At 42.9% G+C, this 27354-nt stretch overlaps 1 protein-coding gene across 2 annotated transcripts in view; it reads right to left on the bottom strand.

Moving 5' to 3' along the window:
• Positions 1–27354, bottom strand: part of RECQL4 (RecQ like helicase 4) — a 913040-nt gene that overhangs the window by 214007 nt on the left and 671679 nt on the right. For both annotated transcript variants that reach the window (XM_044068076.1, XM_044068075.1), the window contains exons 20-21: positions 21128–21257; positions 7678–7850 (exon numbers count right to left, since the gene is read on the bottom strand). In XM_044068076.1, coding sequence (XP_043924011.1) covers positions 7678–7850; positions 21128–21257 — 303 coding nt within the window. The remainder of the gene's footprint in view (positions 1–7677; positions 7851–21127; positions 21258–27354) is intronic.

Genomic DNA, 27354 nt, shown 5'->3' with positions numbered 1-27354 from the left:
CTCTCATGTAATGTCTTGCCATGGGAACCAGAATAATAGAAGCTAGCATCAACCACAGAAGCTGTAAGATTAACCTGTCCAATTGTCTCTGGTATGAAAGAAGCTCTAAGGCTTGATTTATCAAGTTAGATATTCTGCTCTGCAGTAGTCTTGCTATCTACACTGTTGTGTCCAAGTGAGCTCCTATGAACTCTAGCACTTGAACTGGCATAAACTTGGATGTGGTATGACTTATCGTAAAGTCTAGGAAGCAGAAAAGTTGGACTCAATAGTTTCTGGCCCAAACTAGAAAAGACCTGGTAGGAGTAGTGAGGAGCCAGTCTTTCTAGATAAGGGAACACATAGAACCCCAGCAGTCTGAGATGACTTGTGACCACTGCCATGTATTTGAACACCTGGGGGTTGTGGTGAGGCTAAAGGGCAGGGCTCTGAACTCTAAACAGCTGGCTCCCAGTCGGAAGTGAAGGAATCTCCTGGATCACCTGTCCATTTTGATGTGGTAGCACACATCCCGAAGGTCTACTGAGCACATCCAACTGCCCTGTTCCAGAACTGGAAGGTCAGACTCTACCATGTCCATCCGGATCCTGAAATGCGTCACATACTGGTTCAGCTGGCTGAGGTCTAATAGCAGCCTGATGTCCCCATTCTTTTTTGGCGCCAACAAGAAATCTTGAGCAAGTTCAAAATCCTTGCTGGTCTGGAGGGACTTCTTGGATGACTCACTTTCTTAGCAACTTTTCTACTTGTAGCACCACTGTTTTTCTTTCAGAGGGTGGCACATTGGGAAGTTTATTTTCTGATGGGGATGGGGAAATAAAGGGGATTTAAGAAACTCTGGTTACAACTGTCTGCAACCAGACATCTGTGGTGACGAATGTTCAGGCTTCTGGGTACACAGATAAGTGCCCCCCCCCCCGTCTGCATCCATAGGGCAACCATTCAGGAGCGCTGGTAAAGCCTCTTGAAGAAACTTCCTCAGAAGTCTTGGTTCTGCAGGCCTTCTCTGCCGTAAGGGAGACATCTGCCATGAGAGTATCCTCCACTGTTCAAGGAGCGCTCTCTCCAGAAGTATCCTCAGAAAACTTGCGATTTTTGGAAACACAGCCTTTCACCCCCTTTCTGGTTCCTAGAGGTGGTCCTCTGGAGGATAGAAAAATGTATGCCCATGGAAGAAAGTTTTCTCATCCTGCTCACTTCTGGAAAGTGTGCCCTTTATCTTAGGGTTTAACAGAGTTGACTCACCAAATGCTGTGTTGATAAAAGACTTGGTAAAAGGCTCAGCAAAATCACACAAACACATCCAGGCATGTCTAACCATAATGCCCATACTTGCAGCTCTCAAAACACCCTCCACTGTGTCAGAAATCAGTCGCATAGACACATTTGACAGAGACTGCAGGGTAGCTAATTATGAATTCAAAGTATCTGTCCTCTGCAGACATTGACCCAGAGAGGGACTTGGAGATCTCCTTTCTCAAGCTCCTCTGAAATCTAGTCATGTGCTCCAAATAGTTCAGCTACCTTAGAGCAAAGGGTGCCGAACCATAAACGTACTTCCCAAATCAGTCCAAAGCTCCAGACTCCCTGTTAGGGGATGGACAGACAGCACCCTTGTTCCACTAAGCCTGGTATTTGAGGGCTACAAAGTATTTATCTGGTTTTAAAAGGAATGGGTTCTGCAACTTCTGGTTCCTTCCAAGTTCGGCAAGAGATCAGCTCGACCATCTTATCATCCAGGAGAACCACCTAGAAATAGCTTTAAAAAAATGGATTCTTCTTGAGAAGGGGCCTCGAAGACCAACCTGTTTTCTGTCTCAGAAGTTTAAGGATCTTCCCAAAAGAGACATACTCAAGTGGTGATCTAGGGGACCCCTCTCCATCAAAATTTGTCATATGTCAATGACTCCCGGGAGAAACAATGCGCTTCCTCTTGCACTTAAGCTTCCAAGGAGCCCCTCAGGGGGATGTTCCAATGAGGAGTCAGAAGACCAGGGGGTGTCCTGAATGAGGAATGTCTCGAAGCTTGTATAAACAGTCTATCCCAACGGAACAGACTGAATAGGATCAGGACCCAGGGCATTCAGTTGAGGAGTGAGTTTGCAGAGATGTCCGGTCTCCAGCAATGGAGAAAGTTCTCTTTATCACCTCAAAATTAGAAGCAGTGGGGGAACCCAGGGACACCCTGTGTAGGAGCCAAAGCTACTGCCCTGGGAGGAGAACTTGGATCAACTTGACCCCACTCAGAGACCAAGGCCAGAGACAAGCTATCAAATACAGCTCTGACAAATTGGGATTAGAACCCTTGCCCACAGAGTCCGTGCCAAAGCTACAGCTCTGAGATTTGTCCAGTTCTGAGAAAACTGGAACCAGCTGGATCAGAGAACATGCTGGAGTTGACAAGACCATAACTTCAGATCCAATGTAGACAGCCCAGGAAATTTTGGATCCAATAACCCCAAACTCAGAGATCAGATCAGAGTAGGAGAAGCCAAAGACAATGGGGGAAGGTCCAAAGCTCATGGGTCCGATGGGAGGCAGAGCAACTCCCAGCTGGTTCTGGGTTTTGAAGAATTTCCTAATCATTCTATACACATGAGCTTATGACAGACTTCTGGTAGATCTTAAGGAAGAAAACGTTGATGAGGTCTGGAGGATTTCTGTCTAGGTTGCTCCTGAAGAAAATGGGACTGCAGTCTAGGGGAGACTGGATTCGGAGAAAACTTTGGCTCCAAAGAGGCTGTTGGTTCCGAGGGCCTCGAAGGTTAAGCAGATGGAGCTGAACCAATATTGATGAAGGACAGTGTTCAGGGGATTGCTTTCATCTATCTGCTTTTCTCTTTAGGTCACTCTTGTCACCTTTTTATCTGAGGTCTTCTTCCCAGATGGGAACACTCCAGATGTAGGTGAGGATTTAGAGAATTCATGAGGTAGCAGAAGACCCTTGAGAACCAACTTATTACTGTGCTCAGTGACTACTTGGTGCCTAAAAGCAATGAAGATTGAGCAGCCATCTTCAAGGAGGGCAGCCCCTAAACAATATTCACATTTAAGGTGTGCATCTAAGTTAGGCATTTTGTGGCTGTAAGCCACACATTTATTTAAATCCAGTCGGCTTGTCAGACATAACTAGACAGACAAAGCCACAAGAAACAAAAAAGGGCAGAGAACAGAACTACTAACAATGTTAGTGAAGTACTACCCTAACCCTAGGCAACAATAATAATACCAACAATGGCTTGAAGAAAATACCAGGAAAACCACTAGTAAAAGAAAAAATAACAGCCTGGGGGGGGGGGATTCATTGTAAAGATTTTTTTTTGGTAAGGGGAGGGAAACAACTATAAAACTCTACACTAACACAGAAGGAAAAGATGTAAAAAAATAAATAAGAAAGGAAACAAGCTAAATATTACGACAAACTTAGCCAAGGTGAGACTGAGCAAATGAATCACATTATCCCAAATGAGTGGCAAATCAGATGTAAGGTAATGTTGGGGACATGATGGGATTATGGGTAAGGGGAGGAGCCTGAGCTACAGCTCCTTGTCAGACCTGAAACCCACTACTAAGGAATGGACAGAAAAGACATTGGATCCAAATTATGTCAATGTAGGCAACACCACAACACTGCAGGATTTGAGTTATGTTCATGCACTTTACAGAGTTTTTGTATAATCATATGCCTCTGCACAGCAACTGTTATCCTATGTGACATTTTAGTTTTTGTATTAATGTACAACATTATACAATTTTGTGTGGAGATTTTCTTTCTGGGCCTCTGCTGAAAAGGTTTTTTTGCTCATACTTTCCTGGCCAATAACTCAAAATACTATCATTCAACTAGGTTCATAAGTAAGGACTAAGCAATCAGTCTGCAGACATTTACCAGCCTAGCCAATAACTCGTATTTAAATGGTCCCTCGATCCCTAAGTACGGTGGTTCAAGATAAAACTGGGGAAAATTTGAGGCTGCCCATCCAATTATCTAGGTTTACCTTGAAGGTGGCAAGGGTGCTGCTCTGCTTGACATGCATTGGAAGTTTGTTCCAAGGGTGGGGGATACTCTGAGAGAGGAATCTATCACGCCGATGTGACTTGTTTACCTGTTGATGAAAGCCTAGTTCCTTTAACTGGGTATTTAAAGAACAATTTGTTCTGTCTAGGAATAGGAGATCAAACAGGGACAGATGTTTCATGTCCTGGAATACTAGACACAGGTCCTCACAGAGGAACCTATAAGAAAATGAATATAGCACAAGAGGAATGCCACTCTGTCCTGATAGCTAAATCTTTTTGCGATTACTCATCGTTTTTGTAGTTATTGAGGTCTCTAAATTTGAGTGACATGTTTAGACAAATGCATGCCAAAAGGGACATTATATTTAGTAATGGGTTTGATGAGATATGAGTAAAGAGGAATTAAAATGCCTCTGGATGTAGAGGAGATTGCCTTTGGAAATTATATGAACCAGATAGAAGGGTCTCCTAACTACTGCAGACACATGATGGTCCAAAGATAAGGAATTATCAGCACAAACACCTAGATCCCTTACGCCAGTGTCTGACTGGAGGGGTGTGTCAGGAATTTACTTTGTATAGTGATGCACCAGCTGTAGGGTTTTGTGAGCAAAGGGTATTTAAGAACAGGAACCTCTATATCACATAAGAAGAAAGCTAAGTAATGCTGTAAAAAGGGCATTCAGACATCAAATGGGAATGTCTGGCTGTGAAATGGACCACCTATTCTTTAAATTATTATCCGTTATGCAGACACTTTAACCTAATGGCAGATCATGCCCTGGTACAATGGCTGAAGAAACAGCAAGATGCGAATTTGAATTAATGCCACTGGCCATTAGCACTTTAGTTCTTCCAATATACCATCATTCATGGACATGAGATTGCTAATAAGAAGACTGATGGGCAATCTAGATCTTACAACACATCTCTACAAATCCATATATGATGAATTTGTGCAGTGAGTGTGTTTGGGGGGGGGGGGGTAGTGGATAGTTGTGATATCCTGTATATGGAAAATGGGCTTTATGCCTTTAAAATTTTCACAGTAAATTTAGCAAGGCAAATGACTGTATTAGGAAGAATAATGGAAAACTTGTTGCCAATTAGTTCTTCATAAAATGCTGTAGCCTGAAACAGGAAAGACAGGTTAAGAAAGTTTCCCAGTTAGAAGCATCACAGTGAGACAGACAAAGGATTCTGCCTGAAGATTTGTGATATCTGGAATTTAATTGTATGGCATAGTTTGGGTCCACTGTGAATGTGATCAGAAGGAAGATCAGGTATAGAGTTTTTTTGTGGAATTGGAAGAAAGAAGGAAGTAGAGGTGTAGGCCGGGAATATAATTTTTCTTTGAGACTCTTATTGAAAGCATTAATTTAGGCAGTTGTCCACAAAGCTGGTTTAAAAAAGCCATGTTTACTTTAAGCAATGCATGCAAAATTGTACTCAAGAGTACAAACAGTATTCTTAGCTACATTCTTGGAAGGGAGCAAAGCATAGTCAAGGCCTGCAGCTGAGAGAGTTTTATTATATGAACTGGTGGTTGGCAGGGCTGGTTGAGACTGTGCCTTTGTGAAGTACAACTGAATGATTTACTTGTAAGGACAGGGAACATTACAATTAAGATACTATAAATACTGTATATACCATTCAAGTATAACTTGTTGAGCCAAGGGGACTTCTTTGTTGTTTCATTTTTAAATAAATCTGCGTTATTACATATTTCTGACTATGTAAATACATATATATATATATATATATATATATATATATATATATATATATATATATATACACACACACACACATATATATATATATATATATATATATATACACACACACACACACACACACACACACACATATATATATATATATATATATATATATATATATATATATATATATATATATCTTCAGGGCTCCACCTATATCTACCCATAATTCTATTCTCCTCTTCACTAAGACCATCCTCCAATGGAATAAGCCTGAAAACTCAGCATAGGTAAGGCTCACTACTTTACCACATTGAACAGAGAGAACTGGGCTGCCATACTGTTGACTGACTGACGGAATTTTCAATACACCCCAGACTCTCTTCTGTGTGTGCTATAACTGACCCACTGGAGGGTACACTAACTAGCAAGGGGGCAACCACCCTTTACATGGGGGCATCACTTCAAACCAGACAGTCCCTCAAAGGTGAGCATCTTGTGGGGGCCTTCAGTCCTTACAAAGACCTTAAGTCTTTCTGTGACCTTGAACAATGTATCCCACAGAAAGGGGCACACAAGCAGATCCTCTTCCTATCATCCTCTTCCTAGCTGGCTACTACAGGAGCCAGGCTGCTAAATGAGCTTAGGTAATCTTAGCTGTAAATCAGGGCTTCATCCCTCGATGCTACAAAACTGAATGAAGTTTTTTTTTTCTTTTAAACAAAACTGATTTATTTCATATCACTGTGCAAGCCTCCTGCATGGTGCATTATTACCTCCTGGCAGTTGACCCATTTTCTTTTACACATTTAATTAATTTACAGTCCTAAGTCTTAAACCTACTACCGAGAGTTATAATCCTTTCTTTCTTTTTTTTTTTTTAACATGCTGTAACAGCTTTTATCATCACACAACTTTAACATTTGACAGTAACATAACACCACCTCAAACTAGTATGCAATATAATACATTGTACACAATATCACTGTAACCTATATGCTGCTGCTGTGAGAAATAACACTTCACTATCTAGAAACAATCACAGTAGCTACAGAAGAACTTAATGTTCATAATGAGCTATTTTAGAAATAATTTCTAGCTGCACTATGCTATAAACTGTTGGAAGTAAAAGTAAGATTTTTAATGCAGTACTGAATTGAGACAGACAACCCATTTCTGGTACTAGCAACTGTTGCCTGCCTACATTGTTTCTATCTATGATGGCTTGCTCTTGATACCCCTGCAGTTACAATTCTGTTTCATTCCTCAATTATGATAGCATTCACAATGGTATTACAGTAGAGTGACCTAGCAGTAACTCACTGTCACTTCTTTCTTCTTCTTTTGGCTTTCTCCCGGTTAGGGGTCGCCACAGCGGGTCACCTGTCTGCTCATGATTGGCAGTGGAGTTTTACAGTGCCGAGTTGCCAGCCCAGCACCCAACCTTCCACAGAAGGCACACACATGCACGCACTCACACCTAAGGCCAATTTAGAGTGTCCAATCCACCTACAGCATGTCTTTGGGATGTGGGAGGAAACCCACGCAACCACAGGAAGGACAATGCAGACTCCACACAGAAGGCACCCCAGCCGAGGATCGAACCGGAGAACCTCTTGCTGTGAGGCGGCAACGCTAACCGCTGCACCACCGCGGCTGCCCGCGGTAACTCACTGTCACTAAGTAACACTAATGCCTCAGTAATAATGTCCCAGAAGGCAGTATACTCAATGCTGTGTTAGCTGCCGGGGCATGTACTGTCTTTCCAGTCGCACTTATATTATGTAAAATGTCATCAATGAGTAGGAGGACAGAAAAAAAAATACTCCACCTGTATTGTGGAGTAGTTTTAAAATTCTTTTTTATGCAGTACACTAAAATCTTATGAATGCAATTCTGATCTTTGTGCTGTGTGTCTGCCTACCTATAATCTTACCTTGCTGTGTGTGTGAAAGCCACTGAAGCTGTCGCAGCTCACGTTTCACAGGGATCAGCTCCCAGCCCATTGTGTCAGCTAGCTCAATCACATCAAATTCAACTGAGCTGCTCTGTGAACGATCCACTCCTTTCAAACGCTCACGTGCAAGGACTACAGCGACAACACGGGATCTGATTAAAAAAAAAAAGTAAACAGAAAATAAGACCTCATAAAAAATACTATGAAATAGAAAACATGCAGAAAAACAAGTGAGGTGCAACTAAAGTATTCTAAAACAAATAATTGATGTGAGTTCAATGGCAGAGCTGTGCTGCAATTCAGCATGAAAGAATAAAGTTTGTGCTCGTTTCCCATAAACTCATTCTGCAGACGAAGGTGCTTAATTTACATTCAATAAACAGTTTTGATATAATGACTTCCAGTAACTACACAGAATGTAATGCAGTTGGCTTGCTCCTAAGTGCAAAAGAAATGTGCAAGTGTCACTGTTAAGTCAGGGCTTTATTAATCTAGGTATTATACACAGCATTTTTGTTTATCAAACTACCTAGAAAGTACAAGTGTATAAGGAACTTTCTATAACGTCAGATGTTTGGCTAGGATCAAAGCAGCAGTCATCATAACTACTGAGACTTTTGACACAGACGTTCCCATGCCAAGCTTGACTTCCAAAACTTCAAGCCTCTCCCCGAGCTGGTTTGATGTCAGCTTCCCTTGGACATCAGTTTGCATGGTTTACTATCAATATGTCGAACGTCAAAAAAATTTTCGACAGACATATCGAAAGTAAACTGCGGAAATCAAAAAATAGAACAAGTCACAATGTCCAATACACTGATCGAATTCAGCAGATTTGACATTGTTTTCAAAAACATCACGTGATGTCAGTACATACAGGAGCTCACGTAAAGTAAACTACTATACTTAACATCACATTTTCCTCCTGCCCCCCATTCTAATTGTGTTAGGGCTGTGCTGATCTGATGTCAGCTGATATTAGTGTACATTATTTTCCTGTCTGGTACTGTATTAAATTCAGGTGCTCTGGTTTTCTCAGACATTCCAAAGCCATGCAAGTAGGTGGATTGGACACATTAAATTGGCCGTAGGTGTGAGTGTGTGCGTGAGCGAGTGGTACGGATGAATTACTGCGGCAGGGCTAGCTACCTGGCGGTGTAAGCCTTGGCTCAAGATGACTGTTACTGTTGAAGTGACACCCTGACCCCATGTGCAAAATGGGTTAAGGATGGATGGATGGACTGAATTTTCCTTGTATGCAACCTGGCCAGTGGAAAAACTGGTATGGTTGTTGTCAAGAATCTTAGTGCCCTGAGAATCTCCCTGGCTGAACAAGCTTGGAGAGAGGTAACGCACTGAAAGTAAGTTGTAAAGCTCTGTACCTTTTCTTGGGGCAAGAGGGCTTGAGTGTTTTTTTTTTTGTCTAGTCTGCAACCCAAGAAAACTAGGTCGTTACTGGGGGTGAAGTGAAAATTTTCTGAAACTGACAGTGAATCACAGTTGTCAGAGGAGGGTGAGAGAGTTAACTTGAGATGCTGCAGTAAGACCGGGACAAACATGCCCGGGTTAGCAAATCATCTAGCCTGGGGGGGGTGTAATCTCAGATTCCTGTAAAAGGCTATAATAGGAGCTAAGCAATTTGTGAATACTGTGGGGGTTGTAGAAAACCCAAACAGCAAAGCAGTAAACTGAAAATGTGATGAACCAGTAGTGAATCTCAGAAATGTCCAGCAAGAAGGGCATTTGGGGGTGTGCAGGTTAAGAATGCTTGAAATCCAGAGATATTAGAAAGGCAGGAAGGATAAAGAGAAGGGCCTGATGTGACAGCATTTTGAAAGTGGGTACCCTGAGGAAGGTGTTTAGCTACGAGAGATCCAGCACGAGTCTCCATTGCCTTTCTTTTCTCGGTATTAGAAACAGAGGAACTGGTTCGATGGTACCTTGGAACTGTAGCTCCTGAAAGATGAGAAGAAGTTTTAACTGCTTGTGGGCAGGTGGAATGCCTTCGAAGGGAGGTAATTCTTTCTAGAACATGCAACCTTTTTTGATGATGGTGAGCATACACTTGTCTGTGGTAATCTCTTAAGAATTTTGTAATGGAAACGGTGAGTCTTTTTGAAAGGGGAAGGAGGTTGGAAAGTCATAGAGACTTATCTATGCAGGGAGGCCTCCCAGATCTGGGGCTCCATTCAGGTTTTTCTACACATCTTTTTATGCGTGCCTTCTTGTGTTTCTGAGCATGCCTACATTTCCTTCTAACAAAGGAAGAAGGCTTGGCTGGGTAATTCCTCTGGTATCTGGGCAAAGAGATAAGAAAAATGTGTCTGAAGTTCCTGCAAGGTTTTGAATAAGCTAGCTAACTGTGGTAAAAACAAAAGGTCTATATCAAGAGGGACTTTAGGAGTTCAGGCCTGAAATATTCTGTCAGGGGCTGATTTCAAATCAGGTACACCTTCAAATGACTGAACCTGTAAGCAGCTGCACTGGAAGATGCCTCAATAGCATTTCAGTTGCATTTTATACTATGCGTAGCCTAGTGGACTGATTTTCCAAAAAAATTTGTTGCTTGGAATATCTTACTCACCTATCAGCCACAGCCGTCCTCAGATTAAGTATAGATAAGAGGTTTGATAATTAATGGCCCTGAAGGCCAGGGTAGAAACAGTACAAACGTTTTCCCCCTACATATCCATATCACTTCTATCCTTCTCTGATGGCAGAGCATTGGCCTTTGGCAGTAGCTTATACTGTTTGTCTGACGGTAAGGAAACGGCTGATGTGTCAGCAAAAGGGTTCTTAAAAAGGAACTTAAGATCATCTGGAATCTTGCAGAATCTATCTGGCCTTCTAGGAGCTGGGGGCAGAGAGTCCGGAGCTGCAGATGTGGACGCAAAGGCATCCAAAAATACCTCCATGACAGGAAAAGGGGCTGGAATGCCCACTTCTAACAAATTGTACTATTTCTTTTTGACATCAGAGGATTATTTTGACTTCCATACAAAACGTCTCCTCATATTTATAATGGTCTCTCCAAAGGATGCCTCTTCTAGAGAGATGGAATCCTCATAATCAGAGAGCACCTGGCAGGAGAGTGAATTTGACAGGAGTAAGCTAAAGAATGGTCATCAGAATCTGAGGCCTCCTCAGAAAATGATGATTATTCCACAAAAAAAAAAAAAAAGTCAGTGGAGTGGGTGCAGAAGCTGAAAAAGTAGAATGTTTAAGGGCCATAATGGCCATGAACACTATGGCCCTGAGAGAAATCCATCTGGTCCATTGCCTTAAAAGGGGAAGGATAGGAAACATGCTTAGCCTTTTACCACTTTTTATTTGGGGTGCCATCTGCCCGAATCAAATGTGAAGGCTCTGCCCCCTGACATGCTTCAGACACTTTCCAGGTATCTCTTCCTGTATTAAAATTTGCTAGATGCCTTATGGCCCCTATCAGACAATGATATCGTGGTTCCCCCTTCTCAGTTATATTAACAGCCTCTCCGGATGTGCAGTCCTCTGATGCTGTATTGGCCTCCAACAGGGTTGCAATAGAGGGTGTCTGAGGTAGTCAGATGTGCCGCGGGTTTTGTAACCTTTGTGGGTACATCAAAATTAGATTGGGCAGACTTTCTGGAATAGGCCTTCTGAGTTTTTTCTTAGAAGCAGAAGGTACATCAGGTGTTGTGTGGTCCACCATCTTAGACTGGGCCAAATGCGTTAATTGTTATATCTCTAAGAACATGTTCAGCAAAGAAACAGAAATGCAATGTTTTAGGTACAAAAGACTGGCAAATGGGGACAAGAGTTTTAATCGTGCTCTGTACCTAAGCAAAAAAACAGGGGGTACAGAGATCTTTGTAGGATAACTGCCTACTACATACACTTATCCCTCCTAGATGACATCTAACAACATCACAGCAAAAGAGATTTAAGAAGAAGAAGGGTCCCCAACAGGGCACTTCTCTGAATCTGAGGAGGCTTACAGTACAAATGACCATATGAATATCAGACAGACAGGTGCGAAACCTGCATTCAGGCTGGCGGTAAGACAGTTTGAGGATGTACTGTCATACTTCTCTTATTTAACCACTACACTTGTAGGCTGAGGTCATATGTCGGATGTATGCTACTGGGAAGGTCTAGGCTTTGGTAACCCTACAGTGACATCAGCTGTGAAAACTCATCTGTTTGGAATACTGTCACAAGGATTTCTGTCAAGACATCCTCCTTTGATTTGACTGCCCCCAAAGAGGCTGTCTTCCAGTTCAGAAATATGAGGAAGACCATTATAGCCAGTTCAAATATAGCTTAGGACAACTTTCCGAGGTGGACTCAGGTGCAGTGTTCCTTTTAGAAACTGCTTTACTGCTAAGCAAAGATACCAAAGGGGATCCATAGGTAGGTAGGTAGGATGAAATGGCCAACAAATTTACCTTCACTAAGACATAAGCTAACCCTGGCTTCAAACAACTCAGATGGATATTGTTATGAATCACACTTCTGCAGAATTAGGATTTTGCTTACTCCTTTGTAGTCAAAAGGAAAATGTCCTATATGTAGGATTTCCTAGTAGGAGGCTTCCTATCCTCCTCTGTCATGACTAAGCATGCTGTCTGAGAAAATAATGACAAAAGGGTAACAAGGTCAAATAATACAAAGCTGTCAACCTGAATGTTTCTAGGTTTAGTTGTACCCAAAGACTAGAGTTGCGTCAAGCGGTTCACAGGCTGAGGAAGTGCATATGGCTTTTCCCTTGCTACCTCCATCAGAAGGGTGAACCAGTGTCGCTTTGGTTAAAAGGATTCTTTCAATAACATCTTTGTATTTTTCCTCTTTACTTTCTGGATCAACCTAGGGAGAAGTGGGGGTTTGAGGTTATGGTTTAAAAAGCAGACCTGCCTAACTGAAGCAGAAGGCATCCACTGCCAAGTCTTCTTGTCTGGTGCTCTTGAACAGGACTGTTTCAGTCGTCTGCTGCTTGGAAGAAAAAGGGTCTACTTTTAGTGCACCCAGCCAGTGGCCCAATTCTAGAAAAATGCTCCTGTCCAAAACCCACTCAGAGGATGTGCTGTTGTCCTGCTTAAGTTAACTTACAGAGAGTTCTATTGGGAAGGGATATGGTAGGCCTTGACATACCTAACACTAGGGCTGTTTCCTAAGCTCAGAGCACAAGGCTGCAGAGAGGGGTATGAGTGAATTCCCCCCCACTTATGTATTATATCAGTTGGGTGCTATTGGTTATCAAGTGTAGCCCCCCTTTTTAAAGCTTAATGTCAAAATCCTGAGTGCCAGGAATTTAAGCATCATTTCCTTCATGATGATACTTCTCAGATCACATGACTGAGACTGCCAAAGCTTTTCACTTTTAGTAGTCTTTCATAACAGATAAAATGTCTCCAAATCAGATGCCCTCTGGGAGGACCCAGAAGACAGAGTCCCCCTCATTATAAGTGTCATATCCCGGATGAAGGCATTTTTGAGCTTTTATGCAACTTCCTCAGAAGAATCACACAAGACTGATTCCCTACAGGGAGACAATTAGCTTTTCCTCTTCTGAGGAGAGGGAAAGTACAGTTGTGTACACTTACCATAAATGTAGATGTTTGAGTGTATTCACTGTTGCAGTCCTTACAAAATGGGTTATCCAGCTCCCGGTAGCCCTCAGTCGGCCAGAATATCAAAGTCCTTTGTATATGACATCGTCTGCCTTTGGTTTAAGCCTGACATCAAGTACAAAGGAAGGCAGCTGATGCCATTTCCTCAGTTTTTCTTGCCTTAACTGTCAGGAACCCCCCAAAAAAGGTTAGACCAGGAAAATAAAAATCCAGTCTGTGCCCTATGAAAAAAGGGGGGCTGGAAGGGGAGAAAACCAGGACTGAAACAGTGAATACACTCGAACATCTACATTTAAGGTAAGTGTACACAACTGTACTGTTTTCTTCGTGTTTCACTGTTGCAGTCCTTACAAAATGGGTAGATTCCCAAAGCCCAGGAAAAAAAAAACAAAAGGGAGGAGAAACACCCTCTGTTTAAGGGTTGGTAATGATGCCCTGCAACACTGCAGTGGCAAAACCAGCCCTGTACTTAGAAAACAAGGGTAAATTGTAATGTTTAGTAAAAGTGTGGACAAAAGTCCAGGTAGCTGCTTCCAGGATGTCCCTAGTAGGTACACCTCTTAAAAAGCTGCTGAGGTGGAAGCTGCTCTAGTAGAATGGGTCCTAACAGACTGTGGAGGAACCTTGCCATGCTCTAAGTAACAAAAGTGAATACAATGAGCAGTCCACTTAGAAATGGTCTGCTTTGAAATAGCTTTGCCCTGAGCTCCAGGAGCAAAACTGACCAACAACTGATCTGACTTTCGAAAAGGTCTAGCTCTGTCCAGGCAAAATCTAAGCTGTCTATGCACATCCAGGGAATGCAGTAACCTTTCTCCTTTATTCTGAAGATTAGGAAAGAAGGTAGGCAGGTTAAGAGTCAGGCTAGAAACCACTTTAGGCATAAAAGAGGGATTAGTTCTAAGAGAAACCCGATAGACATGGAAGATGATAAAAGGCTCCACTGCCATTAAGGCCTGCAGCTCAAACTCTTCTAGCTTAAGTAATAGCCAAGAGAAAGGCAGTTTTCCAGGAGAGAAATTTCAAATCTGCCGAGGCAGCTGGTTCAAAATGAGGCAAAGTAAGTTTCTCAAGTACAAAATTAAGATCCCAAGCAGGAGCAGGTGCCCTTCTGCGAGGCTTTAAATTGCTAGCTCCCCTGAGGAAATGTTTCATCAAGGGATGAGAGAAAATGGGTTGCTCAAAGGAACAATGAGCAGAAATAGCTGAAAGCATGAATCTTGATAGAAGAAAAGGAAAGTCCCCCATTAAGTAAGCCTGCCAAATGGTCAAGAATAAGAGGAAGCGTATGTTGGGAAGGGTCTTCCCCTCTAGCCTGCATCCAAAAGGAGAATATTTTCCACTTATCTGCGTAAGATTTCCTAGTGCTAGGCCTCCTGGCTTCACAAAGTACCTCAACCACCTGTTGGGAAAGGTTTAAATTATGAGCCAGGCTGCCAAATGCAAAGTCTAAAGATGAGGATGCAGAATTTCCCCCCCCTCCTGGACCAAGAGATCTGGTATCAGGGGAAGTTGCCAAGGCTGAGAGTGGGACAGACTGCGAAGTAGTGGATACCAATATTGCCTGGGCCAGTCTGGAGCTATGAGGATGGCCCTTGGTTTTCGCCCCTTATCTTTAACAGCACTCTGGGAAGAAGAGGCAGAGGAGAGAATGCATAGATCAAAAGCTGTGTCCAGGGGAAGGACAGAGCATCCACTTTTCCAAGCTTTGTCGTGATGATCCCTGGTGCAAAAGGTTGGAAGAAGGTGGGTGGTCAGAGATGAGAAGAGATCTACCTGGGGAGTGCCCCAACGCTGAATGATTCGATAGAAGATGGTCTTGTTTAGTTGCCACTCGTGAGGATCCAGGACCTGCCTGATCAGCTGGTCTGCCAAAGTGTTGAGCCTTCCTGGAAGAAACTGAGCTATCAGATGAATGCCCATGGAAGCTAACATGGACCAAAGTGTCATGCTTTGTCTGCACAGGGGAAGTGAGTCCCTCCCTGCTTGTTGATGTACCACATGATTGTGGTGTTGTCTGTCCTGCCTAGAAGAGTACCAGGAGAAGATGCTTCAAAGCCATCAAGGCCTGCTTGTCTGCCATCAATTCCTTCAGATTTATGTGCAAATGAACCTGTTGATAGTTCCAAGTCCCTTGAATGCATCTGCCCTCTAGATGAGCTCCCCAAGCGTAGTTCCAGGCATCTGTGGTGAGAGTCTGGGTGGCAGGAGGTGGACAGAAAGGCAGGCCTTTGTTCTGAGCACAGGATGTCGCCCACCAAAGGAGCTCCGTCTGCAGGCAGGGAATCAGAGGAAGAATCAAATCTAAATCCTGAGTGTGTTGACATCAAAGGTTTTTGAGGTACCATTGCATTTTCCTCATATGCAGTCTTGTATATGGAATCATCAGAATACATGAAGCCATGAATCCTAGGGCTTGCAGGAATTACCTTGCAGAGAGTTGGGTCATGCTTGCCAAATTCTTGAAGTAATTCGAAAGATCCAGTTGTTTCTCTTGAGGGAGGGGATACCATCTGGGCAGCTGTGTTCAGACTCGCTCCCAGGAATACAATCTCCCTAGTGGGTACCAATTTTGACTTCTTTTTGTTGATAGTGTAGCCCAAAGAGGTGAGAAGGTTCTTTACAAAGTCCAAACCCTTTAGAAGTTGCTCTGGAGAGTTTGCCTGAATTGTCCAAGTAAGGGTAAATTTGAATGTTTCTTTGTCTGCAAAAAGCAATTACTGGAGCCAGGCATTTTGTAAAAACTCTGGGAGCAGTAGATAAGCCAAAGGGCAGTGCAGAGAACTGGAAGTGCCTATTCCCCACCCTGAAGCAAAGGAACTGCCTGCAGCTTTCCCTTATTGGGATGTACAGATAAGCTTCTTTGAGATCCAAAGTCACCAGCCAGGAATCCTTGGCCAGCATTGGCAGCAACTGCTGAAGAGTGAGCATTCTGAACTTGGGAATCACCAGAAAAGTGTTTAGAATGGACAAATCCAGAATAGGGCGCCAGGTGCCCCTTTTTTGGGAACCAGGAAAAGTCTTGAGTAGAAACCCTGGCCTATCTGTAGTGTAGGAAATGGCTCTTTGGCTCCCAGGCTTAGCAAAGAAGAAACTTGTTTTTCTGCTTCTGCCCTTCGAAGAGGGGGGATATCTGGGTATCCTTGGTGAACCGGGAAGGTGTGAAATGAGAACTTGTAGCCTTGGGATACTATTTTGAGCACCCATTTGTCATATGTGATGGTGTACCAGACATCTGCAAAAAAAGGCTAACCTTCCCCCCAAAGGAAACCCTGGACCCACAGAGGCAGGCAGAGGAAGGCCGGAGTCATTGGGAATGCTTGCTTTTGGGAAGTTTGCTTAGAACTCCCCGATTCTGAAGAGGAAGACTGCCAGTGCTTAGCATTTTGAGGGGTGGAAGTCTGTCCCCTAGAAGACCTGTGACCCCTAGGCCTAGTGCAACCCTGTTAATTAGGGTCAGGAAAAGTCCAATTCTTAGAAGGGTAATGCCTACTAAAATGAGGAGGCTGAACTTTCAGAAAATCCTTAACAGTTTGCATAGATTTGGCCTTATCCTCCAACTTTTTCAACACCTCTTCTGCTTTGCTATCAAAAAGATTTCCTTGTGCAAAGGTACATCCAGTAATTTAGATTTGACAGGTTCAGAAAGAGGCTGTTCCCCGAGCCAAGCATGTCTTCTAATAACAGAACCAGTGGCTGCTTCCCTGCAAGAAGCCTCCAAAGTGTCAAAAACCACAATGTAGAGAATGTTTAGTGACAAGAGTGGCAGAATTCAATAAATCTTGCATGTCCTTACTCTCCATCAGGGAAGGAACACCAGCAATTTTAGCCTTAATAGCCTCCAAAGTATGCTGCCGACACTTAAGCATATGAAAAAGACAATTAACAGACCTAATAGCCAGGGTGGAAGAAGTATAAACCTTTTTACCCCACCTATCCAAGGCCCAAGATTCTCTGTCAGAAGGAACAGGATTTTTAGCAACCATGGCTTTAACACCTTTAGGGCCCTGAGAAGTAATCTCTGGATCCGCAGTAGGATTCTTGAAAAGGAACGGATGAGAATCAGGAACTCTATAATAGCTGTCAGGCTTTCTGGGAGCAGGAGGAACAGAATTAGAAGTCAAAGAATTCTCCATGAAAACATCATCAACAACTTCCAAAACTGGAGGGATAGCCAAAGGCTTATGCTGTGGCAAATCCAAGAATTCCCTAATCCGTTTCTTAGACTGAGGGTAGTCCTGACTTTCCCATTTGAAATGCTCCAAAAGAGTATTCAGAGTATCTCCAAAGGAGAAATCTTCTGGAGGGGAGGCAGAAGGGATGGAGACTTCTGCAACAGAATCCTCAAAACCAGAAAAAAGTTGAGAGAGTTTCCCTCTTTATCAGCAGAAGAGCTGAAAACCTCAGAGTCTCAGGCAGACAAAACTTCTGGGGACAATTCCCTAGCCCTATTAGAAGGAGGTGGCTGAGAGCCCCTGATAAGGGTCAAGACATCACTAGCCATCTTAATCATCTGAGACTGAGGCATTTGAGGGGAGGCCGGCGTCTGCTTTGGAGTAGATTTTCGGCTGGAAAGCCTGCTAGAAAGCTGGAGGGACTCAGGAGGCCTAGCCACCGCAGTAGCCTGAACCACGGTAGTCGGTTTGGATCTGGTCTCCAGGCGGAGAAAAAAGGCCTCAGAAGCTGGCACCTGCTTAGTGGCGCCGGATCCATCAGAGCCAGTGACTGGAGGAGGGTCCGAAGACGAAGTGGAAGCCTGCGGAATGGAGGACTCAGAAAAGGTCTCCGCAGACACCTGTTGATGAACATTCACGGACTGCAGGGGCAATGAAAGCGCCTCACTGACTACTTCTGGGCTGACAACCAACTTAACAGGGACATCGCTGGCTAATTTGACCCTAAGCCTGTCGCGGTCCTTATCCTTGCGCTTCTTAGGCACATCTGAAGTTGGGAGACCAGAAGACGTCATACCGACGAACTTAGGCCAAACACCGAAATGCTTGAACAAGACCCTAGCTCTACGGCGAATCGTACACGGGTTGAATGAAGCACAAAGAACACAATTAGATGCGTCATACTCAAGGCCCAAACAAGTGATACAATAGGACTGAAAATCACGGTGCAGAATCTGTTTTCCACAGGAAAGACAGTTATTAACTTTCTCTGACATTCGTTAAAGCAAAAAAAGAGGGTCCCCAATGAAGTACTTATCTGAGGATGTCTTCAACTAAGCAGTCAGAATACAAAAAGAAGGTACTCGGCCAACCGGCACTCATGCAAAAAGCTTCTGCTTCGGGCTCCGTGGCAAGAAAGACTGAGGAAATGGTGTTGGCTGCCTTCCTTTGTACCTGACATCCTGATGTCAGGCTTCAACCAAAGGTAGCCGATGTCATATACCAAGGACTTTGGTATTCTGGCTGACTGAGGGCTACCAGGAGCCAGATAACCCATTTTGTAAGGACTGCAACAGTGAAACATGATGAACATCACCCAACATTAAGAGCTTGTCAGACTGACAGGCCTGCATGCTTTGCATAAAGACCAAAGTTCTGCTCCATCTTAAACCTTGTCCTGGGATTCAGCCTGGGAGGAGGGAGGTGCCAGAGGACTCGCTCAGTAACAGAATAACATTAGTAGCAAGGCACCTAGAGTGACAACTGTCCACAGCCAGGATGTCTGGGTCCTCACTATAGAGGGCATGACCACCTTGGACGTCAAAAAATTTGAGGAGTTCAGAACATCCACCCTGCAATTATGACCATCTACACTCACTAATATCAGGGGGCCACTGCCCTCTTGCAGTAACCATAAGGTTATTATTACTATTCATTTTTTTTTATTTACACTTTATTGACTAGGACAGTCCCACTAGGCCATTGGCCTCTTTCCTGGGGAGACCCAGGACAGTATTTATGCCAACTAAGGGAAATAAAAGGCCAGTGCACTGAGGTACCTTTCCTACTTCTTTTCAGTTTGCAGGTTTTAGGTTGGTAGTGGGAAATAGAATGAGGGAAGAGGAGTAAGAGGAGGACGTTTCCTGTGGTGAGCTCCAGAGCTGTGATGGTGAAAGTAAAATTGCTGTAGTTTACAAGAAGTATTGTGAAATCATTACCAGTCTTACTCAAAGGTGAGTTTCACGTGCAAAAGCTGAATGTGCTGGAGGAAGGAAGACTGAATAGCTCTAACCTATGCAGGATAATTGAGGAGGGTGAGCCAGAATATGATGATGTTGTGATCCCTTTCACAGGGGAAGGAAGTTGTGGAGGGAGGAAGTATTCACAGGTTGCATGCAGTTGTGGCACACCAACAGAGACAAGGAGTGAACAAAATATTAAAACAGAAGAAAACCTACAGTGCAGGTTGGCTCTAAAACAGACATTTCCACAGACTGGTAAGTTATATGGAACAAATTAGTGGTACCCCTTTGGTTTCAATACTTCTCAAATACTCTAAATTTGGAATGGTTTTTGCAATGCGACTTTTGAATCTTCTGAGTAAATAAACAAATTTATACATTTGCTGGATTAAAAAAAAATGACTATCTAAAGAAGGAAATTATTTCAGTCTGTACCTTCAATTCTGAAAAAAAAAAAACTGTTTATTTTAGGTCATATGACTTGAAGAAAAAAGACATTCTGCACTACTCTGACTCAATAAAACATTCAGTTCATTCAATGGAAAAAAAAATTTGGACTGGTGGTTGAGAAATATGGGTACCATCACAAGAAATATGCAACACATCTCATATATAATTATGAGCAAAAGTGTTAAGGGAACTTAAGGTCATCCAAAAATGTGTAATTATCTTGCATCAACTCATTTAATTAATGAATATACAAGAAGAAAGTGTAACTTATGGGGTCAGGTGGGTCATCTGCTAACTGACACTAACTCGGAAAGGCCCTTGAGGTATGAGTGTATAAAAGAAAATGAGGATAAAAAATGGTAGAGAGAGAGAGAATGGAATAAACTGCCTACAGAAACAGTAAGTGAGAAACTGACAGTACTTCCTGATGAGGAAGGGGAAGAAAATGATGAAGTATCTACTGAAAAGGGTAAATATTAGGTTTTGTTTAAATAAGGTTATGGATGGACTCTGCTTCATGTGGATGAAGAGCCTGTTCCACAGCATGTGGATCCGAGAGACATCTGTCATGCATCATGCAACATGTCCCATTTATGTCGCAAGCAAAATTGAAATCCTTGGATAAGATCCCTTACTACTGGGTCAACTCTTGGAGGTGTCTTATCAATGAAGCAATTAGTCTGGGTAACCATTTTCCCAACAGACACTAATACATTTCTTGGAACCGAGTTTTAAATCAGTGATTTTGGTACCAGCCATTTCTCTGTGTTGGACCTTCTTGTAAGATGTCTGTGTCATTGGGGGGGGGGGGGTATATAACAACTCCCAATTTGCAGGCATCTGCGTACTTGGTCAGTCAAAGGCTCTTGAAATTAGCCTTTACCTCAGAGAAGTAGATGCCAAATAGGAGCAGTCACAGCACAAAGCCTTGAGGTACCCTGTTGGTGATCGGCCTCCTAGTTGAGGTGGCCTCACCAATCCTGACTTCCTGGGTACTGTCTGTGATTATGATAACTGTTTAAGCAAAAACTAACCAGATTTAAGATTTTTACTAGATGCTATAAAGTCAGTAACAAGAGAAAAAGAAGAAAATAAATAAAATAACCCAAACAAATGGCAGTTCAATCCCAGGTATGGTTGCATGGTTGCAAAAGTGTTTCCGAACTAGCAGTGGTTCTGTAATTCCAAGATGTAATACAATTCATCTAAGTTATTTCTTCAGGAGGAATTTTACCTTTTTGCTATCATTCTGAGCTGTTGAGGTCCACCATAGCAAACAATACGACAAGAAGAAAGTGTAGGATGCAACATCTCAACCCAACCCTGTGGATGAAGCTCTAAGTAGCACATCAGTGTCTCAATACCTACAAAAAAAAACAAGCAAAGTGTAAAAAAGTTACACAGAGTAACCCATCAAGATTTAAAAAGTCACAGGCATTCAAAAGCCATGTAGCTGAAACACTGGTATGTCCTTAAATGGTCATCTGCATATATCTCATTGACCTCCACTACAGGAGGTTTAAGGTATTACACAATGAAGGACCTAGACTGGCCAAATCGTTCTTACAATTAATACCTACGAAAACAAAACAAGGATATCTTTTTTCTTCCTTAGGTCAGAGAAGCTGCAATATTAGTGAATCAGTCACATTTTGAAATCCAGGAGCTACTGAGAGTTAAAAATATAATTAAATACTGTGTTTTAACTTATTATCTAAGCAACAAGGCTAAAAGTTGTCATATTTAATCAGCTTTACACTGCATTTCAGGTTCTACTCCTGCAGTGGATTTAAGTAGGATAAAACCATTCCATGTCAACACAAAAAGAAGCAGATGGAAGAATACCCATAATCTAACATGTCTGAGTTTTTCAGCTAGTCCCCCACACATCTGCTCTTCCCCCTTCCTCGATCTTTTCCTTACCCCAATGCCTCTGGCAATGCATTCCAGCTTCTTAGCACTCCTTTGGTGAAGCAGCATTTCCATAGTCTACTTTGAACAATTCACTCTTCCAGGTGCTTTAATGCCCCCTTGTCCAACCATCTGCCAAAAGTTTTCAACTACACCCATTTTATTTACCTCCAAAGTAATGTGGGGTGATCTAAATCATACCACCTCTCCTTTCCTCTTCAATTTATGAACAGATGTTCAATTTTATAAAAGTTTTTTCTCATAACTCATGCCCTCCAGTTCCTTCATATATCTTTGCACAGCACATCTCCAACAAATATATGGTTTAGTTAGAGGTTGTTCATACACCTACCAAGGCAGCATACATACCAAGACAGCAAAGGCTGATGTGAGGAGGTAGTGGGTGCTAGAACACACTCTGTAACAGCAATATGACACTGCACCAGTGTACTAAATCTCCTCACCAGCCATGAATTGGGGATGGGTTGATGCTAAGGGAGGCTAAGATGGGTCTGATAGGTGAAGAGCTGGTGGCAGCTGACGGTCAGATGGGATATCCTATCAAAACAGCTTCCTTCTTCCTGCCTCTGAACCTTACCCATTCCTATAACTGCTTGTTACCTTCACTGTCAGTAGCTAGTTGTTGACAGTGTTTGTAACCATCCGCTCTCGACATTTTTTCCTCTAGTCTGACCACTAGACTGCTAACTTTTGATGGTCATTTGAGGTTCTTCTCTTCCCTACTCTGTGTCCTCAACTACCTTATAGTTGATGCTCTGCCTAATGTAGTGTTCTACCCCCCACCCCCATCTTGCTCTTTCCATCCTAACAGGGGAAAAAATGATGTCCTGGTATCTCCATGTACCTGGCTCCCATCACTTGGTTAGTGGTCAGGTTTCTGCCACATCTACTGTACATGTTTTTTTGTTTCCTTTTGTACTTCACTGCCTCCCCATTTTCTTGTCTAAACTACTGGCATTTCTTAAAATATGACAATCCAAACCCTTCCCACCAGTCTTATCTCTCCTGTTTTCTGTCTTTTCCCACTGTGTTCATCCTTCTTGATTATGCACTGTAGGGTCTTTTTTATATAAACACTTTCTCCTAACAAATATATCTTCTGGCTGCTCCAATGACTCTCTTACTCCTTCCTGCTTGCTACTGTCTGGTAAGAGTACACATGCTACCCTCTTTTGTCCTCCTGACAGTCTGCTCATCTTGCCACCTAATTCAATAAAACACAGGACTAAAGCTTTGAGCCATTAAGGAGTTGCTTCCTCTGCTCATGGTACAGGATTTGATTCCTTTCACCTTTATTTAGCTACCATATGACTAAGCAAATCACAGCTCCTCTGCAAAAGCATTACATTTCAGATTTCAGCAAGGCTATTCCACAAAGAAAGATATGAGAATCTCTTTGCCACTGGTGGACTTATTTTGCCAGACTCTTCACCCCCAGTCACCCAATAGTCAAAGTTTCTGCTAATAAGTCCACTTCCTGAGTCAGGCGCTGCTGTTCCAAATCTTAACCTGTGCTAACATTAGCCTCAGCAGCACTTCATAAAAGGTCACTGCCACTCCAATTCTGTGCATTCACTGGTCACTTACCACCCCTCTTTCCCTGCGTCTATTCTGTAGCTCCACCTGTCTAGTCACAGATACCTACAAATATTATGATGTATGCATATACCACCTGTCATACATGAGAAGTTTTCTTCACCTCCTGGCTTGTCTTGTCTTAATCTCGCAACAGATCTGACTGTTACATGTTTTGCTCCATTCTCACCCCTGATCACATGATTTCTCTTAAAATTAAGAAATAAATTACCAGAACTCAGTCTTCCAGCATCTCTGGTGGCACAGAGGGATAAAGCCTTAACTCAATCTCAGGTCACCCAGGTTCAGTTAGTTGCTCAGATGACTGATGGAGTGGAAAGGAAGGAGGTCCTGCGGGCATTCCCACATAATCCCTGGTGCAGGTTGAGGAAGTGTGAAAGGGAGCATCATTTAAGGTGGGATTAGAGTGGGGACTTTGAACTATTGCATAGGTGGGACAATATGGCAGCACATCTCCATTGTATATCCACCCTCATGATACCAAGGAACCATGGTGAGGAGGGAAAAATGGGGTAGGGCGTAAAAGAAAAATACTCCCGTCTGATGATATGATGGCCAACCCCCCCCCACCTCCAGACAGCCTTAAGATCTGAACCAGCCCCAGCAAACACAGAAAGTTGTGCGGGGGGGGGGGGTTACGAGGTGTCAGGTCAACCCGGGAAGTGGGATACTGGAGCAGCATGCCACAGGATGATGTATGGGTGAATTGAAAAACTCCTCCTCCTCCTCTCTTACCTCCCACCCCACGATGCTGTACTTCCCAGAATGCCTGCACTAGCTCTCCTGCCCATATCTCCTAAGCTGTTCCTCCTTCTGCACCACTTCAGAAGCTCTGTCTTTTCTCACATGTGCCTATCCTCTTCAAGCTGTCTGAAAATCAAGCATTATCTCATCCTTCCTTGTCTCCTGAACCTTTTTTCTGGCACTGTTCACTGCACAATCTGCCTCCTTCCTTCACTTCTCCTCTTTAAATCCCTCTGTCATGTACACATCAGTCTCCTCTTTTCCTTCAATATCTGACATATCTGCCCCCTCTTGCAGAGGATAATATTGTCTCACCACAGCAAGATGATTCTCAGTTTAAGTGCCAGTTGGGGTGCCTTCTGTGTGAAGTCTGCATGTCTTCACTATGTATACACAGGTTTTCTCCAGCTGCTTTGGGTTTCCAAAGACATAGTAGGTGAAATGACGTTCTCCAAATTGCCCACAGTTGTGCATGTAATTTTTGAACAAGTGAAAGTATGCTTACCAAAATAAAGGAGAACCTTGGTCTGAATGGGTTTCAATGGCTTCCACACACTGGCCAACAACCATGTAACCCTGTAAAGATTAAAAAGGTTACAGGACAATGGATGTCTCGCTTTGTCCTGTCTATTTCACTTATCTCTCCATTTTCAGTCATGCTCTGTTCCTCAATACCCCCTCCATTCTTATTCCTCCTGCCTTCCACTTTTGAGTAGTCCTCCTTCTGTCGCCTGTATTACATTTACCCAGGTTCTGTTATCTCTCCATCAGTCTACTTGCAGCTGACTGAAAGCTTAATTTTCCTCAATTCTCCTCTTTAGCTGAAATGTCTTATCTTCCAGCATTTCAATTCCCTTTCAGGATTTGTACCTTACTTTATCTCACAAGTCCCTAAAGCCACACTTGCTAAATCACAATTAAGTTTACAGCCCATCTCCGTCCCTCACTTCCTCTCCAACCCATTTTTTCTCAATGTCTTCTCTCTTACTGCAATTATTTCTGTTTTAAGGTGTTTGAATACAAAGTGTATTAACTGGTTTAAGTGATATCTTGTCTACTGATGTGTTCACCTGCCTAGAAACATCTTCTGGTTACCTTCCCTGTACCAATTCCTTACTGTTCCCTGCTGTCTGACTTGCCCACCTTTTCCCTCTCAATGAATATTTGATGCATATGCTCCACAACACAAATCAAAGGACAAATTATTGCAAAAAACAATCAACTAGGGTGCATGTGTTTGGGATGTACCCATGAGATGCCTGTCGGATGCTGGAGGACTTTCTCATGCCACAAAGTAAATTTGCTGAAAGTCTTTTTCAGTGACAAGAGTTGCCCTTTTTGCTACCGCTGTGTAACTGTGGAGTGCTAAATATATAAATATGGGAGGTGTGTGCATGGGTTCACTCCCCAACCAGGGAGGGCAAGGGCCTTGGTTTGTCTCCTAGGAAAAAAAAAAGTCTGAACTCTACTAAAAGTTGCTTTCAGAGAGTTATTTTCATGCCTTTGGCACATGCTTAAAGTCTGTTCACTAGACTGACATGACACTATGATAGGGAAAAACAGCACTTTGAAAAATCCATGTAGACTAAGAAAACACACAGGATCTGGAGACCAGAACTGAATGCCAGTACCAGGACTTAAGAGACAGCAGCAGTAAGCTGCGAGTCACTGTACCACTCAATGCACAGTGCAATTCATGATAATCAAATTCTTGTTAAATTAGCTGAATTGGTGTTGATCAGCAATTCATGATAATGTTCGTGTTTGTATTCTCAAACAGTATAATGAACCGATATGCAGAATATTTGATGGATTAATGAGAAAAAAGATGGCAAAAGTCCTTTCTAACAACTTGAAACTGAATACAGGGCTACATGTCGGGATGTCTTCTTACCTTTCCTTTATTTACAACATACTTGGAACCTTTAGCTAAAAAGATAAACGACTCCCAAATTCAGGATTTTAAATGGTGTGGTAGCAAAGGAAAATGAGTATGTACTTACCATAATGATAGATCCATGTTGTCTCTTTCTGCCTGGTTCAACATGTGGGTTATCATATCTGACTTGAGTCACAGACCGGCAAAATCCAAGAGACTTCAGCTCCCCCAAACTCAACTTCCTCTATCCATAATGCCTAGCCCTAAATGGCAACCCTCAGATCAAGTTTGCCCTACTCCAACCAACAGCCGCACTGTCTAACTCCATAAAATTCCTAATAAGGTCCTAGCCAACCAAAGAACTGAGGGAACATAATACAGGAGGGGACAGATGCGTGGGATGGTTAAGCCGGATGGAAAGAGACAACGCAGTTTTGGACTCAATGTTGTCTTTTCCATCCAGATTTAACCTGCTGGACAGAGTCCCCAGTGACACTGTACCCTAGGGAGGGCCATGAGAGAGCACATTCTGCAATACCGTGGAAGCAAGAGGGGCCCTAGACCATGACTGAATATCCAATTTCTATTGCAACACAAAGGTATGAGTACCCACCCAAGAAGCAGCAGCACAAATGTCATTCATAGCCACCCTCGATTGAAAGGCTGTGGAGGTAGCCAGGGCTCTAAGAGAATGACCCTTTCATTTTTGCAGGGCAACTTCTTTCCTTTCATAGTGTAAACAAAAGAAATGAAATCAGATAACCACTTAGAGTAGACTTGGATACTGGTTTTAATAAGTATGCTTTAAAGAAAAACAAACCGCTGATTAGACTTTTTGAAGGACTAGTCATATCCAAATAGAATCTCAGCTCTCTAAGAACACTGAGAAAATGCAGTAAATATTCTCCTGTATTTGAAACTTCAGAGAAGAAAACTGGCAGGTGGATGGCCTGATTCAAACTGCTCTCTGTAACCACGTTAGGCAAAAAGGAAGGATCTATTCTGAGGGACACCATATCCTTGTGAAAAATCAGGTATGGAGGTACTAAGAATAAAGCCTGCAGCTCCGACACCCACTTGGCCAAGGTAACGGACACCAGAAAGAAAGCCTTTCATGACAACAACTTCAAGGAAACCATGGCAGACTGTTGAGAGAGGGAGGTCCAGAAATCACTTGAAGCATAAATGGCAGATCCCATAGAGGAACTGGGTGCCAGACGGGAGGGAGCAATAAAAAAGTTCCCTTAACTCATTACATCTGAGTGACGCCTCCAGGTGCATCTGCAGTTAACTCCTACTGAAGCCGCTAG

This window comes from Protopterus annectens, chromosome 4.part0 (genome assembly GCF_019279795.1).
Source record: "Protopterus annectens isolate FY-2018-M chromosome 4.part0, PAN1.0, whole genome shotgun sequence".
NCBI lineage: Eukaryota > Metazoa > Chordata > Ceratodontiformes > Protopteridae > Protopterus > Protopterus annectens.
This window is presented reverse-complemented; position numbering and strand designations above follow the sequence as displayed.